At 42.2% G+C, this 18,449-nt stretch overlaps 1 protein-coding gene across 1 annotated transcript in view; it reads right to left on the reverse strand.

Moving 5' to 3' along the window:
* Positions 1 to 853: 853 nt before the first annotated feature.
* Positions 854 to 18,449, reverse strand: part of hcrtr2 (hypocretin (orexin) receptor 2) — a 20,260-nt gene continuing 2,664 nt past the window's right edge. The window contains exons 2-3 of the mRNA XM_046071412.1: positions 4,600 to 4,778; positions 854 to 1,102 (exon numbers count right to left, since the gene is read on the reverse strand). Coding sequence (XP_045927368.1) covers positions 854 to 1,102; positions 4,600 to 4,778 — 428 coding nt within the window. The remainder of the gene's footprint in view (positions 1,103 to 4,599; positions 4,779 to 18,449) is intronic.

The raw sequence follows: 18,449 nt of genomic DNA on the forward strand, positions 1-18,449 counted from the left end.
CGGAATGATGTAGCCCATGTGGCAGACGGCGCACACCCGTACGGACGAAGCGGCGTCTCGACCTGACCCAACAGCTTGCTAGAAGTCACTTCGGGAATCTTCTGCTCTTTAGACAAACTTCTTGCTCTTTAGAAAGCTCAGTGCTGAAGAAAAATGGGAGCCGATGGCCAGGTCTCACTGTTGTGTGTGTGTACAAAGTGCGGACATAGGAGAGGCCCACGTTGTGTGTGGGCGTAGACAAGCTTTTCTCAGTTCCGTGCATGAGCGTAGGGGTAAACCCAATAGCGATAGCCTTAGAGGGTGAAGCCTATACAAAATAGAATGCTGTCGATGTTGGATTTCCACCTTACAAAAAGTTATTAGCAAGCATGTAAAGAGCCTAGCTAATAAGGATAGCTATGTTAACGTCAGATTACAGCTGGGTTGTCGAGGTTAGCACACCCCCCCACCCCGCGCCACAGTTAGGCTGTCATTCTGTGGGAAACCCTGCACTCTTTGGGGGAAAAAAGCACTTTCTCTCGCATGGCACGGTGGTATTTACGTCCGAGTTCGGTGCTCGGGCACGGTTAGCGATCATACTACAAGCGTACCGTGCCGGAGTCCAGCTTAACTGTGCTTGGGCCCAGTTTATAGTGTTAGTGGACTGCATTTTGTTTGCTGCGGTGTAGTAGGGAAGAGGCTAGGGAGCGTGCATAAAAAAACCCTACCGCAACCAAGAATACAGGCTGTGGTCCATTTCTATGTGAGGTTACAGCCTGTTGACAAATAGGCAGTAAAAAGTGATTAAAAAAACTACATATAGCCCCTTTAAACCACCTTGGATAACTATGATCTGGGTGACTGAGATTCGTCACTAACCTCCCCAATGTTCATCACACACAGTGAACAGGCTGGTCTTGTTTGTTAGTTCAGGCAGCAGGCTACTGCACTCCATCACAATAGCTTGAGGGATCATGATGATGCAGGACACAACCCAAATGACAACAATACTCTTGCGAGCCCTCTTGGCTGTGCTCTTGAACATCAGCGGGTGGCAGATAGCATACCATCGGTCTTGGGCAATACAGCTCAGTGTGAGGACTGATACAGAAACTGAGATGGTCTGGAGGGAAAAAAAGAAAAAAACGAAACACCAGTCAGAGAAAAAAATGTTCTGGGAATTGTATTTTGAGAACAAAGTCAGAAACCAAAAATAGATCCTATAGCTTCTTATTTTGTCCTGGTTTGCATCGTGACACATGAGAGATTGACTTGAATTTGATATTGACATTATGAGCAATAGTAAACATTAATAAGGAACACTATTCCAAAATTGGCAGGGGTTAGGGATTTGCTTTAAATCTTAAACATTACATGGCTATAAAGCAAGTCTTTAGCCACCAGCCAGAGAGATTACTCAAGAATCGAATACTTTAGATAAAATCAATTTGCTTTCCATGGTGAATGTTAATTCATTGTCGTGCATTTTCAACAGACATAAGATATTCAGCATTAATAAAACCTGAATGGCAAAACATCACTGATCAGTTTTGCAGTAAAACATGCTGAATCTGTTGTCTGTGTCTGCCAGTACAGACACAGGTGAACTCAATTTGGACCCAAATGCAAGATACTCAAGCCGAACAGGTACAGTTTATGGCATTTATTAATTTGGTGAGGCAACTTTCACTGAACATTAGACAGGCAAAAATCCACAATCTAACAGAAATGCAATAGTCCAGGCATGGAAGATAACAAAGTAATCCAACAAACTGGTATGGGAGACATGTAACACTAACAAAGAACACAGGGAGTGAGACAATCTGACACAGACAGGAGGAGACACACAGACTATACACTACAGAGGGCAGGATGACAGAAAAGTGAGATTTCAATTATGGATTTGTGAAATTGCACCACCATTAGATGTGGCATATTGAAGCATGAGAAACTTCCTATATTTGCTCTCATCCCATTTCAGTGTGGTTATCAGATTGTTGTCCCATGGAGTCCATTCAGCTCACAGTGGCCCCACCAATTTCATGTGGGAGAGAAACGAGTGGGATCTGGGAGGTTCATTTGCTGTGGGAAATAAACGCTGAGCTCCAACACTTTGAGTTTCCTTAAGAATGCCAATGGTATACTAGATCACCTTTGGTGAGGAATTTTCTTCATTAAAAGGTCTTAAGAAGAAGGGAGAGAACAGAAAAAGACATATGTTGAGCTTGGTCATTTTACAATAAAAGGCTGTAAAATAAAATGTACTTTCATTTATGCCACACACATGCAAACAACACAGAGCCAAAACATAACAAAAAGGTATTCATTTTGATGGTTTGAGGGGGATGATTTTAAAAGTCTCACAGCTTGCGGCTCCTTGGTTTTTGGACATTGAGCAGTAGGTTGTTCTCTGTGCACCACTCTGCAAGATTGTTAATTTCCTCTTGATATGAAGTCTCAGTGTTGTTTGTAATCCAGTCAATGATGGTGGTCTTGTCCGCAAACCTCACAGCAGAGTTGACTCCATGTCATAGGCTGCAGTCGTGGGTGTACTTTGTGAACAGGAGGGGGCTCAACACACGCTCGGGTGTTGAGCACTAGAGTGGAGGAGATGTGACCGCCAATCCAAATTGTCTGGGGTCTGTTAGTGAGGAAGTCCAATGTCCAATTGCAGAATGTGCAACTCAAGCCCAGAGTGCTAAGTTTGCCTATCAGGAGGGAGATTGTATTGAATGCTGTGAATCCACAAATAGCATTCTGGTGTAGGTGTTGTTATTTTCAAGGTGTGTGAAGAATGAGTGGGGGGCAGTGGAAGCCTTGAAACAGATCTGGGATGGTGATGTTTGAGGCTGAGAATGTGAATGTGATGCAAATATAGAATCCACAGGGAGACCTGCCTACAGAGTGGACCAGCCTGTAGGAAAAATGTCTTAGGCTACGTTCAGTCTGCAGGCCAAAGTGACCCAAATCTGAAGTTTTTGCTCATATATGACAGTGTCAACAGGCCAAGTCACATGGAATCTGATCTTTTCCAGTTCAGATTTGGGCCACTTTCATATGTGGTCCATATTCGATTTGATCCGACTAACAATAGCCTGACATAACTTCTGTGCCATTGTTGTCCAAAAAATATCAATAAACATCAATGAGTCACACCGTTGACTACATGTGCAGTGTATTTTATTCTGAGTTAATCATCCTGTGTAATATTCACTAGTGCACCAAATGTGCATTAATCTGCCCCTGAAAATAGTCCCTAACAAATGTACAATTTCCTTGTTTGGGTAATACCTGCAAAACAACTACAGTGCCCAGCAGTAGTAAAAATACCTTAACCTGCTGGTACTTCTAGCACCATTTAATCCTGTATTGTGTTCAGGATTTCAAAAAGTGCATTGACCAGAGAATGTGTAATTACAGACTGAAAGAAATTGGTTAATGTGAACATCTAATGACATTTAAATGTTAATCAATGGAAGTCAGAGGACACCACCTCAAATGTAATTCTCAAACAAAAAACATGATGTCAGTTTTGGGTCAAAACAATATTAATGTTGTTGCTTTTGTGGCACCCTGTTGTTAACACATTAAAAGTATTAAAGACCTTCAATACAAGCTAAGCCAGCAGCATTGAGCTTTCATTAAGGGCTTCCAGTGTAATGTTTCTGTGCTGTGAACCAATCCCTTTTGTTGCAATTAATTAATTACAAACTGACAGCTTTATCTGTGGTGCTGCAGTTTCAATAAATCAACATTTATTCCTGACAGTTTCCTTTACTGCTTCATGATTTCTTTCAGGAATCAGTTGTTTCATTACAACATACTGTATTTCAAATGGCGATATTATTGCTTGTGGTACTTCCTTTTTTCTACTCTTGGGGATGATCTCCCTTTATTCAATACAGCACAGGAAATTGAAGAACCTAGCAAAATGTCAGCAAATTTAAGTAATTTGCAAGCGGGAACTAATTTGGGAGCATCCTGGGTTCATAAAAACAGCAGGAGGTGGCCTTTGCAGACATGTAGCAGCAGCAGTTACATTTCATTGATAAAGCACACAAAAGCAAACCGGGTGAATGTGAACATGAAGGCCTTCAAACAGACCCCTAATTTGTATGATGTGTGTGTGGTACAGTTATTTCCATCCTGAAAGTGTACATCACAGTTACCGAGGACCAAAATTTGAGATATGGTCGAGCAAAAATTCACTTGGATATGTGTATAGAGTATAGTAGGCTTTGCTTAATGTATAGGTTACATTATATGCGCAGGGTAGTGTTGGAGTTCACTACATAAATGTGGCCTACAGTGTGATATAAAGTGCATGACTTTCTCTTGGCATGATGTTTTGGCATAGTAGGGACGAAGTGAAGAAAGCAAAAGACTTGCTTGAGGCATTAAATCCTCATGGGATAACATCAAAGGTCCCACACAGTGCTCATCTCATGGGATATGAAAAAAGCATTTTTTACCCTCATGAATTTGGAGAAATAAATATATTTAATCAAAATAGCCAGGGCCTTGTGATAGTGATAAACCTTTTACGAGCAAAGTGGTTTAGATCAGGTCAAGATTTTTAATATCCTGTGCGAAACACAGATGTCAAAGTTGATCTCTTACCTGCAAATAAGGCACAACTTTGCAAAGTGTGTTTCCAAAGAACCACGTCTCTGTGATGTCTACCACAAGACTCGCAGGGAGGCAGATGATGGTGACCAACACATCAGCAAAGGACAGATTCACTATGAAATAGTTGGTCACGGTGCGCATGTGGCGGTTTTTCCACACTGCAAAACAAACTGACAATGATGCACAATCAAAGTCTGCTCAAATACTCAATAAAGGAAAATAAAGAAATATATTTAGCACATTAGTGTGGGGTATCACCACTGTCTTGGAGGCATGCTGCAAATTACAGAGTTTGAATTAAAAATAAGTTATAGTTCTGTCTATGTCATTGTTCCTGTTGGCAAAATATTCATGAATCAGAATATACATACAGAAAGTAATATTTTCATGATTTGGTGTGGCATGTGCTGAGACTGTCACAGTAGAGTGGTTTCTCATCCATAAAGAGCGTGATGTATGCTTGATGCAATATATAATAAACAAATAATAAACCGCAAATGTAAAACTGAACAAGTAAATCACAGTAGCTTTTTAGAACAGAATATACTTTCTGCTCCTGTTAAAAAACATCATTAGTAAATAGCAAGGCAGAAAGAATTTTAACCTGCTACTTTATGACTCACTGTTAATTAGAGTTCAGCATGGAAAATCAGTGCTTTGCCTGGTGATGTGAATTTATATAGAGTAGGTTAAGGGACATTACCATGGAACATTATTTAAAGGGGCTATATGTAGATTTTCAATGAAATCACTTATTAATAAATAAAATATTTACTGCCTTTTTGTTAATGTGGTGTAGCCTCACTTATAAATGAAGCACACACCTGTTTTCTCTGTTGCTTGGAACAGCCACTATTCTGCTTTTAACGTGAAGGTATCGGGTCGGGATGTAGCTTTGTTCATGCTTCCGAGCCTCTCTCTGACTACAGCGACAACACCGCAGCTAGCGATATGCAACTGTTATAAAGTGTGGCAACAATCTCATTTATAATATTTAGTCTAGCTCACTAACCATTTTGTTATCATCAAATACATTAAGCTGTGTTGACATTGCCGAGCCTCTGGTGAAAGACCCACAAACAGTACAAATGTTAGTTACTGAAAAGCAGACAAGTAAGCTAATGAATAATGAATATCACGTCAGCTAAATGCATTAAATGTAAGTATATAGTACGTATTGTCGTTACTTATCCATGTAACGGACATAGATTAATTCAACCTCAAGATGATAAAAATATTATAACATTGCAGTGGGAGTTTACCTGAGTTTTTGACAAACTTGGTGAGTACAATAATAACACCTGCAGGTGAACCAGGAGTGCCCAGGGTACTTAAGCGCCTACCTTTGTAGCCCCTTATTATGGACTGTCAGTGGGCGTGTAGATTCACTTGCGTGCTGTCAGATTAAAGTGTATATATTTCTTATGTTATTATTTTCTTCAAGCCTTCGAGACCTGTAGGGCGGTGTTAAAATGCAGATGTGATATTGTAGGCCTGTAGTGAATAAACAGAATAAAAGGTCTCAACTGTAGCTGCAAATACGCACAACATCAAAGATGGGAAACAGTCAAGTAAAATTATCTCTTTGAGCATATCTAATCAACACTGTTAATTTGAGATCCCGTAGGTACTCTATTTCCCATTCAATATTCATTCCAACAATTTACATAAACTCTTTACTTGTATAGTTGGTCATTGTTGCTTTTTATATATCTTTAAAGATACTCACCTATTTTTTCACCATTTGTATACACATATTAGTTAAATCTATCTTTGTTGTCCTGTATGTGTAGTTCTATCTCCCAGTGAATTGTTCTGTGTATAAGTACAAGGAAACCAACTCTAAACCGAAGTCAAATTTCTTGTACATGTACACAATAAAACTGATTCTCAGAAGTCGCTACGATGCCATGATTCAATAGATAGATCTGCAATGAAGGTGTAAAGTTACTAAAAACTAGTAACATCTTAGCCAATCAACACATATATTTCAATTAATAAGATATTTGATCTTTTTACCCACAATACAAAGGCATGGTAAAACAAGCTGCTGCAATATAAACAAACATTCTGGCTGAACTTTTGTACATCAACAGTTACAGTAAGCTACTGAACTTGGATGCACATGTTTTGTTTTGCTTGGAGAAAGGCATGAGTACATACCATGAGTACAGGAACTACGCAGCCACAGGCACTGTCACAAAAACTACAGACAACCTAGACCAGGGGTTGGCAAATAAGTCTGCCATCGGGCCAGAATTCTTTCAAGTCATCAGATGGTGGGCCAGAACATCATCAATTGACCATTTATATTCTAACATTTACTGTATATGCGATTAGTTCAGTAGTGCACAGGACTCCCATTTGAAGGATTGAGTGTTCAATTCTTGCTAGCTGTATTTTTTTCTTTCTTTTTAACAAATTGATTGCGAAGAGATCGTATTACATATCACAATTAAGCATGTGCAGGAGTGTGTACATCCTGGCGATTGTTCCACATCAACCTATGAACGCTTATTTTCGTGTCCCCAGTATATCCAGGCAGAGGAAATTCCTGCTTTTCTCATTCAGGGGAATCCGCGATCTCACATTTTCTGATGGCTTTTTCAGAGGTGTGTCAAGCAAACCAGAGACTCTTTTGAAAGTAAAAGCTCATTTAAACACCACATAAAGTACTGTTGCAAAACATTTCTCATGCTTTTATTTTGTAGGCACAATCACTTAAGAGAAAGTGAATATGTGAGTAACTTTTGCTGTCATGACTGAGATCTGTTTCAGCACCAGCCGCTATAATTATATATTTTTTTGCCACTATAAAAGTAATCTGGCCAGATATTATTGCCGGTAGGCCAGCTTTGACCCGCGGGCTGCCTATTGCCAACCACTGACCTAGATGTCTCATCTTTCAAAACCAGACATGAAAGGGTGGCATCCCTGGAGGATGGTTGGATTCCCATTAATGCAAGCTAGTGTTGTGTTGTTCAGTGAGTAATTCGTTCATTTTCACGCATGTGATGGATGTCTTGAACTGTTACGTTCACTCGTCACACGGCAGCTGCATGGGCTCAGGCAGCACAGGAAACAGAATTGATTAGCTCACAACTCATAACTGTGGTTCTCTGGGTTTCAGTTGTTCATTTGTCACGTGACAGCTCGGCTACAGTCTGTGGTAAGCAGGCAGCACAGGGAGCAGAAATGAATAGATCACGACTCATAGCAACTGTGGTTCTATTTCGTATAAGCTTCGCCCTCTAAGGCTATTGCTATTGGGTTTACCCCTTCAGCGTGCCTGCGCGGCACTGAGAATTTTAGTCTACGCCCACCCACAGCGTGGGCCTCTCCTACATCCGCACCTTGTATATATACACAACGGTGAGACCCAGCCTTCGGCTCCCTATTTTCTTCAGCACTGAGCTTGAAGTCTAAAGAGCTAGAAGAAAGAAGAACAGAAACTACCTGCAGAAGCGATGTCTTCCTACCTTTGAGCCTCTCCACCGGCGGCTGCCCTGCTCATGTCCCCCCCCCCCTGCACAGCCTCGCCGCCCTGGGAAGCGCCAATGACATTTTGGGGAGGAAATGTGTGTTTCCTGTGCCTGTTCTGTTTGCACTGTTGAAATAAAACACAAACAGAGCCCTAAAGAGCTTTTTCCGGCCCCGCCCTCTCACACATTTCCTCCACACTACATGGACCGACTGTGGCCGGCTCCAGGCGGAGCTTCAGGAGCTCTTGGAGAAACAGGCCATCTCCAGGGTTCCTCCCGGGCAGGAGACTCAGGGGTTTTACCCGCTACTTCCTGGTCAGGAAGAAGACGGGCAGCGTGAGGCCCATCCTGGGCCTGTCACTGTTCAACAGGGCGATTACGGTGAGACCTTTTCGCAGTGAAACAGGTGATGGAGTGTGTGCGCCAGGGAGACTGGCTGTCCTCCATCGACCTGAAGGACGCGTACTTTCATGTGTCCGTGATCCCGGGACACAGGAAGTTTCTGCGTTTTTCATTTCAAGGTGCCCAGTACCAATAAAACCGCCTGCTCTTTGGTTACTCCCTGGCCCCACGTACTTTTTTCAAGTGTGTCGAGACGGCATTGGAGCCACTGCGGCGGTCTGGCATCAGGGTCCTTTTTTACCTGGACGACCTGCTGCTGCTCGCGCCATCCCGGGACGAAGCAGTGGTGCAGACAGCCCAGCACCTGTCTTACCTGGGCTTCATGGTGAACTGGGAGAAGAGTGCTCCTCTTCCCTCCCAGAGACTCACCTACCTTGGCGTGGTACTGGACTCCTCCCTCCTGAGGGCGCGGCTCTCTCAGGAGAGGGTGGACGCTCTGATGGTGCTGCTCCACCATGTCGTTCCACGAGTGACTTGGGCCTCATGTCGGCGGCTCACGTGGTGGTTCCCCTGGGCCTTCTCCACATGAGGAGGCTGCAGCGGTGGTTCATCCGCCTGCATGTCTACCCGGTGAGAAAGAGACAGTGCCGCGTCTCTGTTCCCCGGTCGGTGGCTCCAGGTCTGGCCTACTTGCGGGACCCCCTCTCTCTTTCGGTCGGGGTCCCCCTGGGCAGGGTCACGTCCCACATCTCGGTGGGGCGGGACCTGCCTTTCTCGGGTGGTGGGTGGTCTGTGGCAGAGACGCAGGCCTATCCACATAAACGCGCTGGAGCCCCTCACGGTGTGGAAGGTGATCCGACACTTCTCCCCTCTGTTGCGGGACCAGGACGTGCTGGTCCACACAGACAACAGGGCCGCGGCTGCCTACATAAACCGCCAGGGCGGGGTGCGCTTGGCGCAGTTACTGGGTCTGGCCAGACGACCGCTCCTATGGGCGCGCACTCACCTACTCTCTATCAGAGCCGAGTACATCCCTGGCGTGTTGAACAGAGGGCGGATATCATGTCGAGGGGAGGCCCTCGTCCGGACGAATGACGTCTCCATCCCGATCTGGTGGCTCAGATCTGGATCCGCTTCAGCAGAGCAGAGGCGGATCTGTTTGCCAACAAAGAGAACGCTCAGTGTGCCCTTTGGTTTTCACTGAGCCCGCGGGACGTTCCCCCGCTGGGAGTGGACGCCTTCGCTCACCCCCTTTGGCACCCCCGGGCTGCTGTATGCCTTCCCGCCGGTGCGGCTGATCCCGCGCCTTCTGGACCGCCTGCAATTTTCATCTCTGGCGGTGATTGTGGTGGCCCCGGAGCACACCAGCGCGTCTTGGTTTCCCTGCCTCCAGTGGCTGCTGGCCACAGGGGGTGGGGGGACGCTCTCTCTCAGGCGGGGGGAGCAATCAGGAGCTACCCGCTCCTCGGCCAGCCTCTCTTGGTCTGGCCGCTGAGAGGCGCCGCCTGGAGGGCTTAGGTCTCTCCCGTGAGGTGGTTCGCACCATCCAGGAGTCGAGAGCTGCTTCCACTCAGTCCTCTTACTCCTCTAAGTGTTTGGCTTTCCAACGTTGGTGTCTGGACCAGGCGACGGACCCGGTCTCCTGCCCGCTGCCAGCGGTGCTTTCGTTCCTTCAGCTGCTCATGGACAGGGGGCTGGCATTCAGTACAATTAAAACCTACACTGCCGCCATTTTGTCCTGTCACGAGGGCTTTGGGGACAGGACTGTGTTCTCCCACCCCCTGGTGAAGCGCTTCCTTAGGGGGGTGCAAAGGCGCCGGCCGGTGACGTGGCCTGCGGCTCCACAGTCGGATTTGCCGCTGGTTTTACACGCGTTAACCCAAGCCCTGCTTGGAACGCCACGTCCCACCTCCTCTGCCCGGTGCGTGCACTGTCCTGCTACGTGGCGCGCACGGCCGCCTGGCGCCGTTCGCAGCATCTGTTTGTGCACTACAGGGAGCGGTCCAAGGGACTTCCCCTGTCGGCGCAGCACCTGTCTCACTGGCTGTGCGATGCCATTTCCCAGGCTTACGTGTCTGCCGGGGAGTCTCCCCCGGATGGCATCAGAGCGCACTCCACAAGAGGCGTCTCCTCCTCAGTGGCGTTGCACGGTGGGATGACAGTGGACGATATCTGCACGGCGGCCTCCTGGTCGTCCCCATGCTCTTTTGTACGTTTCTACTTGCGGGATGTCTCCTGTCTCTCTCTGACTCACTCAGTACTGAGTGTTTTGGCTGAGTGATCCTCCTTGTGAGTGTGCGGTGCGCCCTCTCCCACCGGACGGTGTAGGGGGGCAGCCGCTGCTTACGTGGCCCTGCCTTTGGCTCGGTTTCCCGTCTTACGCATGGGTCGGCCCTCGGCCTCCCATGCCGCACCATCGGTGCTCGTGCATGGTGACACCGCTGCCGCGGTCGGCGGGTGACTGGGTGGTTCATTATGGCTCTGGGAAGGTGGGTTGTGCTTGGTGGTACCGTATGGGCCAGTGAGGCGTTGACTCATCCCGCCTCTAACCCAATAGCGATAGCCTTAGAGGGCTGCGCCTATACTCATAGAATCTGGGTTACAGTACGTAACCCCCGTTCACGTGTTAACTTTCGTGAAGCGGACTTTCACGCTGTGTGATTGGGTTCTCGTTTTTAAAAACCTTGATTCTGATTGGTCATGTTGAATGCACTGCACTAGTGGGTTGGGCAGGAGGGCACACTTCGCCCCTGTGTACACGTGTTTACTGTTTACACACAGAAACAAGTATATTTACATTATGATTTAAAGTATGCTTATTTCTATATGTTGTTGTTTGTTAAGTTAACAACATGTGCTGCTTCCTTCTGGGCCAGGTTACCCTTATGAAAGAGGTCTATGATCTCAACTAGCTATTTACCTGATTAAAAAAAAAATTAAAGAAATAAATTTAAAAAAAGAAATAATATGCTTTTGAATTATATATTTTACTGTTTAAAAAATATGTTTTAAAAATCATACTTCTGGAAATCAGGCTGAAACATGTGGCAATTATATAAATAATTACAATATTTTGCAGTAGCCTACACAATGAAGCAGGTTTGGCATAAATATATTTTTAACCCACTAAAAGTGTGATTGTTTAACAATGTACTTCCACAAAGTACACCTAAATAGTATTTACTAAGAGTTAAATAAATATATTTTTAATAAATAGACTAAAATGTTGTAAAAAAAAAAACTTACTTTTATCTAAGCATATTTATTAAAAGTTTAATTAAGTATATATTTATTACCAATTTATTCAAAGTATACTTTTGAGAAGTATGTTAAAGCTCAGGAGAATATGTCTTTAATATTCTTGTAGTAAGCATGTTAGAAGTATGAATGTACTACTAATTTCTAGTACATTTTCAGTGCCTTTGAGAGCACTTCTTTTTGACCTGTGTTGGCGGAGCGTCGCCCAGTCGCCCTAATGAACAAGCCACCCCTGCCTGTGGTGTGTTTACAGCTAACAGCTCTCTGTCTGCTGCATCCAGACCCAAACTGGGGTGTTTATATAATGTGCTTATATCTTTGTTCTTTTCCCTGTGCTGGAGTTCTTTTAAGAACTTGATGGCTTTATCCAGATTATTATTAAATTGGTTGAATTTTAATAAGAGTGTGTTTATTCATATAGTGTGTCAAGCTTGTTACTTCAAAATATTCCCAGCAAATGATGTAATATATAGATTTTATTCATAGATAGGGAAGTTGGGCTAATGAATGAACGAACACACACATAGTATTTATAATTATATAGACATCTGGTTGGATACTCATGATTTCTTCATTTGAAATATGAGCAGATTGTGAAAATGGATGGATTTAGCTATTGAATATTAACATATTTCCGTGGTTTTTACATGGTTTGAATTTGATTGTGGCCCTGTCGGGCTTTATAGAAAGATGATAGAGAATGATCAAAAAGTGAATTTGTGCACTATATTTTTGTCAACTAAAGCAAAGCCTTCCCTGTTTGAGAACTGCGCTGTTTTTTTTACAGGGCTGCAGCACCGCAATAATCAGCCTAGTTCAAATGAACAAAATGACTCAAAAAAAGATTAGTTAATTTTACTGAATGAGTTTTAAAGATCCGATTCATCAAAAAGACTCACTTTTCCCGTCACTAATGCAAGTGAAGACAAGCACCACCACCCATTTTCACCGTTCAGTAAGAATTAAGAATGAGAAAGATTCCCGCTGGAGAATTGTTCAGTTTGTTGCTTTGTTTCTACATAGCCACCTAATTTTCAACAGAGACACACAGCAACAGTTTAGACTTTTGGGGCAGAGGAAGAGTGGGGAGAGGGGGGAAATTGTTAAGCATTCAAACAGTGTGCAGGACTTACAGACCAGGACCATCATATTCAGGCTCATGAGCAATGCATTTTGACTCACAGTGTCTCACTCCTACTCCCAAGGTAGGAACGTGAAGTGACGTAGGGGGTATGAGATTTGCATTTCAAGTCAAACATTCTGATCAGACATGCCATTTTAAACAGTCTGAATAGCACTGGCACATTGTTGCAAATACACTCACGTATACCCTGTAGTGTTCAGTGCAATAATTACACTGCCAAAGATGATCGTATTTATATATTGGAAATATAATCAAGATTCAAGCAATTTATTGTAATTTTATGGAAGCCCTAAATGGCCATGCATCCATTTTTTATTCAGTTTTCCTGTGATAATGGGATAATTATCTTGTGATCTCGAGATAACGACTGTTGTTTTCTTGTTATAACAGGATCACTTTCTCGTGATCTCGAGATCACGAGCACAACAAGATTACTTTAGTGACAACCCAAAGGTGATTTTTTTTTTTTTAAAGTTCAAGTAGTAATAGTTCAATAATAAATATAAAATAAGAGCTAAATATTCAATATAAATAAGAGCTAACTTGAATCTTCAAGTGGTGTCTAGCAGCATAGATTATTATTGCACATTACCTGTCAGCATAGATTATTATAGATTATTACTGCAAAAAAATCAATATTGCACATGAGTAAACAGTAAACAGTATATTGCATTGCCAACCTAATTGTTAAATAATAATAATAATAATAATACATTTTATTTATAGGCACCTTTCTGAACACTCAAGATCACCTCACAAAACATAATAAAATAGTACAGCAATAAATCGATAAAATTAACAACTATAATTACAGTGCATGAAATCATGGTACATAACAACTGGAAACAAAGATTGCTGTGACCTGATAAATAGTGATCACGTGGGATATGCCAGTTTAAAAAGATGCTTTTTTCAGGCGGGATTTAAAAATGGAAAGCGAGTCAACGTTGCGAATGTCTGGTGGAAGAGAGTTCCAAAGACAAGGGGCCGAGCGGCTGAAGGCTCTGAACCCCATGGTGGACAAACGAGCAGGAGGAACAGTGAGGTGAATAGAAGAAGAAGACCTAAGAGAATGGGTGGGTGTGTTAATATGAAGGAGGTCAATGAGGAACAGAGGAATGAGGTTGTGAATGGCCGTGAAGGTCAGGAGCAGAGTCTTGAAATCAATGTAGTATTTAACTGGGAGCCAATGAAGCTGCTGAAGGACAGGAGTAATATGATTAATAGAAGGGGTTCTGGTGATGATACGGGCAGAAGCATTCTGAACAGTTGAAGTTTATGTATGAATTTTACAGGAAGACCAACGAGAAGAGAATTACAATAATCAATGCGGGATTTGACCAGAGTGTGAACGAGAATGGCTGTACTAGTTGGTGAGAGAAACGGTCGGAGGCGATTAATGTTACATAAATGGAAGTATGCAGACCGAGTGACATTATTAATGTGAGTTTGAAATTCAAGTGTGCTGGGATCACACCCAAACTCTTGACCTGCAGGGAGGGAGAAACTGGGGAGTTGTCAATGGTTAGCTCACAATAAAGCATGTGCTGGAGTGTACGCGGGTCCCGGCGTTCACATTCATTAACCTATGAACGCTTATTTTCATTTCCCTGAGGAAATTCAGGGGAACCCAATCACACATTTACTGACGGCTTTTTCAGAGGTGTGTCAAGCAAGCCAGAGACTCGAATGTCCTTCAGAACTTTTCATAGTAAAAGCTCTCAATAAGCTTGATATAAAGTAGCCTATTGCTGCAAAAAACGTTCTTGCGCTTTTTGAAGGCACAATCACTTTAGAGGAAGTGATTATGTGAGTAACTTTAGTTGTCATGACTGAGAACTATTTCAGCACCAACCGCTATCAATTTATATATTTTCTATTTTTCTGCTATCAAAGCTATTTGGCCGCAGGCCAGATATTATTGCTGGCAGGCCAGTTCTGGCTCACGGGGCGCCTATTGCCAACCACTGCCCTTGGGTACATTAAACATGATGGACGGTTGACAAAACACAACAGTGCCATATACTGCACCACATATACAGTAGCTGGTGCCTTTTTATTTATTTTGCTACTGCCATACGCCCCCTTATTTAAATATGCTGTTTGATTACAACACAAGATGAAACCCTCGCTCAGCAAGCCAGATTTGAGATGTTGACAAACAAAAGAAGAATGAACTGAGGTCTATAATCTAAGTTATGAACTCATTAGGAAATAATTGGCTTTTTATTAACTTAACTTAACTTAAAACTATTGTAGCTGTGCTGTGGCGTGCGGGTGGCTACCACAGTAACAGTTTCAACTGTTCAAAGACATAAGACTTCAAAGACATAACCCCTCTTTGAGCTGCCTGTTATTGTGATCGTAATTAAATGAATCCAATTTAGTACTAAACTGATTCATCTGATGCCGATGTGCTGCTGGCTGAACTTTGGTACTAGCCTAGGTGATGTCACCCTCTATAAAGTGCAACAGAGGCTCATCAACCTAAAGTCTTCAGCCTGAAGAGCCTTAGACATAAATAAATAAATGAATGAATGATCCTTTAACTACAACATCATGCTAACATTGTGGTAGGAGCTCACAAGAGGTGGTCACTAAGAGTAGGAGCTTTTGCTACCCTGCCAAGAAACTAGGCCACTTCTGGTGCCCCCTAACCAGAACCTCGACATATCGGTAACTGGCTTGTTAATATGGCAATGTTGTGTTCACGGCTTGTTTCTGCACCCAAATAGCCAAAAATAAATTACTTAATTTGGGTTTAATAATATCAACTTACAATGTTAATATCAGAAACTTTTTAGTGTTTCTTATTTACACATCCAACAGACACAAAGCAACATTAGTATTCATTTGGAGTTATGTTTCCAGCCACTTGATGAATGTTAAGTCCAATAAAGTCGCTAACTTTATTTGTGTGCTATTTGTGGTTGATTAGAACTGTGTCTGGAAACAAGGCTGATGAGACTCAGACTGAACCAAAACAGCTAAGTTGTGGTTTGTAAAACCAAAACAATGAGCTGAAAGATGCTAAAATGCTACACAGAGCTGAGGGGAACTGCAGAGCTGGGAGATAATTCTTTGTGGGTTTCTCACTGTGAGTGACTCCTTTTAATTACATAGTCATTTGATCCATTTTGAATTTAAAAAGAACAAGGAACGTAGCCAAAAATTTAAATCCCTTAAATAAATTGGAAGCACCTCTGCCTCTTCAAATTACGTTTGAGGTGAAAACACCACTGTCAGAGCACAAATAAAGAAAAGCTAAGATGATTTCAAAAGCCTTGCGTGTTGCTGTTTACAATTTTTTACGCTGTGCTTCATGATCTAAAAGATGATAATGAGAACCTTTCAGCTCTGGCTCTGAAACTAATGAACTCCATGATAATACATAACTCCCCCCAGATACCCTGGATTACAAATCAAATTTCAATGGAAAAAAATACCAGTTAGTCTGCTGTACAACCTCTGCATAGTTCATTGAGTAATTACTGAGGCCGCAACCAACTGTCATCTGAATACACTGTCCTGCTGGCTGAGTAAAAGACATTATTAGCCATGTTTTTTCCTGGTGAAGAGAGAAGACAAACTGGTATGTTTGCTGCCTATTTGTGGCTTTCTCACAGTGAAATACAGAACATGCTGACTTTAAAGAGTTAATATGAAACTGTTAATCGATTCTTTTGTAAACGTTGTAATGATTGAGAGACCTGCTGGATTGCTCTGTATGACAGGATGAGTTGTCTGCATCTTATGTGGTGTTACTAAAAGATGGCACTACTGAGGATTGAACTAGTGTTCCTTATAAATATCACAATCCTATAGGCCTATCTAGGGTTTTTTTTTCCGACTCCCATAGCTGCTACTTCATTTTCAGTGAGAAGAGGCAACCTGCAACACATCTAAGCGTGTAATAGACTCGCTGGGCTACTAGAGGATACTGTGTCATATTTTGCCTTGCCTGGGCAAGAAATCTATGTTTTCAGGTGGCAATAATAAATATACAACTTACAGTGAGACTTTTAAAATAAAGCTCCAAGGTACCAAAGCGCTGGTATTTTGGAAACGCTTCTTTTTACAGCGTAAAATGCCTTAAACGGTATGTCACTGTTGTCACTCCAAGAGACAGGGCCTAGCTAGCCAATTGTCTTTATTCATTCCAAGACAATTGCAGGATTCAGATGATTTAATATTGATTTGCCCGAGAATAAACCCATCTTATCTTACTGTCTTTTAAAATAACCCGTATTGGTCATCACTGAAGATATGCACCCAGAGCCAATTTACTCCTATCACAACAAACTGCTGGTATCCTAATGGTCTGAGAGGTAGACTACACATTCAAGCATTCCAGGATCAAATCTTCTGTTTTATTCCCTTTACTCTTTACTGATAATTTATAGAAACTTTCATCTTAACTGGCTATACTAAACAGAAGGGCTCTTTTCCCTAAGGAAAAATGCTGTAAAAGGTATAACTTTTTATGACCCTTTTAACTGTACCTCATTAGAGTGCAGAAAATAGCCAGTGTTTTGACAAAATATACAGCGTAAAAAACTTTCTTTTCATGTAAATTCTATGAAAATAGAGGTGAATAATTGCTTTTGGCTTTCCATACCCGACCACCTAGCCCTCCTCCCTACACTGACTTTTTCCTCTTTATAGCACGTTCCTCCTTTCTGCTCTAATTATTATTGCCCCCTGCTGGTACTGCATGTTCATACACGCATGTACTTTGCAGGCTTAGGCGAGGCAGAGCATGACACTGACGGTGAATCAGCGGGTGTATTACACACTTTGGTGCAATATGGTTGGAAAAAGTCTTTAAATATGTAAAATCATCACATATTTAACTTTATGTTTTATTTGGGCACCTTTGTTTCATCCAAAGTTTGCATGGCTCTGATTTATGGAACTGAATTATGCACAAGATCATCCTTTTTCACACATGCATTGTTTAATTAACTTTTCATGTATGACACTTTCTCAGTCTCACAAGCTGAGCAACACTACATCTAGCTTCAAACTAACTTTACACTAACAAACAAACTAACACTACATCTAGCTGCAAACTTTAGATCTCTAAGAGAGATCTAAAAAAAAGCTGAACTATCTGATAGCTCTATGATACTGTTCTTGAAGTGTGCAGATATAAATCTGTTCCACGTGGGTGTCTATGGAGGACCGATCCTGACACATTCAGAAATAAATACAGAAATAAATAAATGCTCAATAAATAAATAAGCATCCGATTAAATACACAAAAAAATTAAGTAAATAAATAAATGTAGGTAGTAATTAAATTATACAAGGAGACATAAATGTATATATCTATTTTAATTACCTTATTTATTTATTGTCCGTTATAATCTTCAACTTCATTTATTAATTACTTCTTTTTTAAATGTATTTATTTATGTGTGTGTTTTAATATTTTTGTCTGTTTTATTCTTGCGTTGCATTTTCTACCCTATTTATTTTCACCCATGGTATTTATTTCTGCCTGTCCTTTTTACATTTCTGTATGCATTTCTGCCTCATTATGCAAATGAGGAGGGGCTGTGTCTCAAGGGGTGAACTTCTCTCCTATTGGTGGACCAGTCAGACAGGAGAGC

This window comes from Micropterus dolomieu, linkage group LG15, assembly GCF_021292245.1.
Source record: "Micropterus dolomieu isolate WLL.071019.BEF.003 ecotype Adirondacks linkage group LG15, ASM2129224v1, whole genome shotgun sequence".
Classification (NCBI taxonomy): Eukaryota; Metazoa; Chordata; class Actinopteri; order Centrarchiformes; family Centrarchidae; genus Micropterus; species Micropterus dolomieu.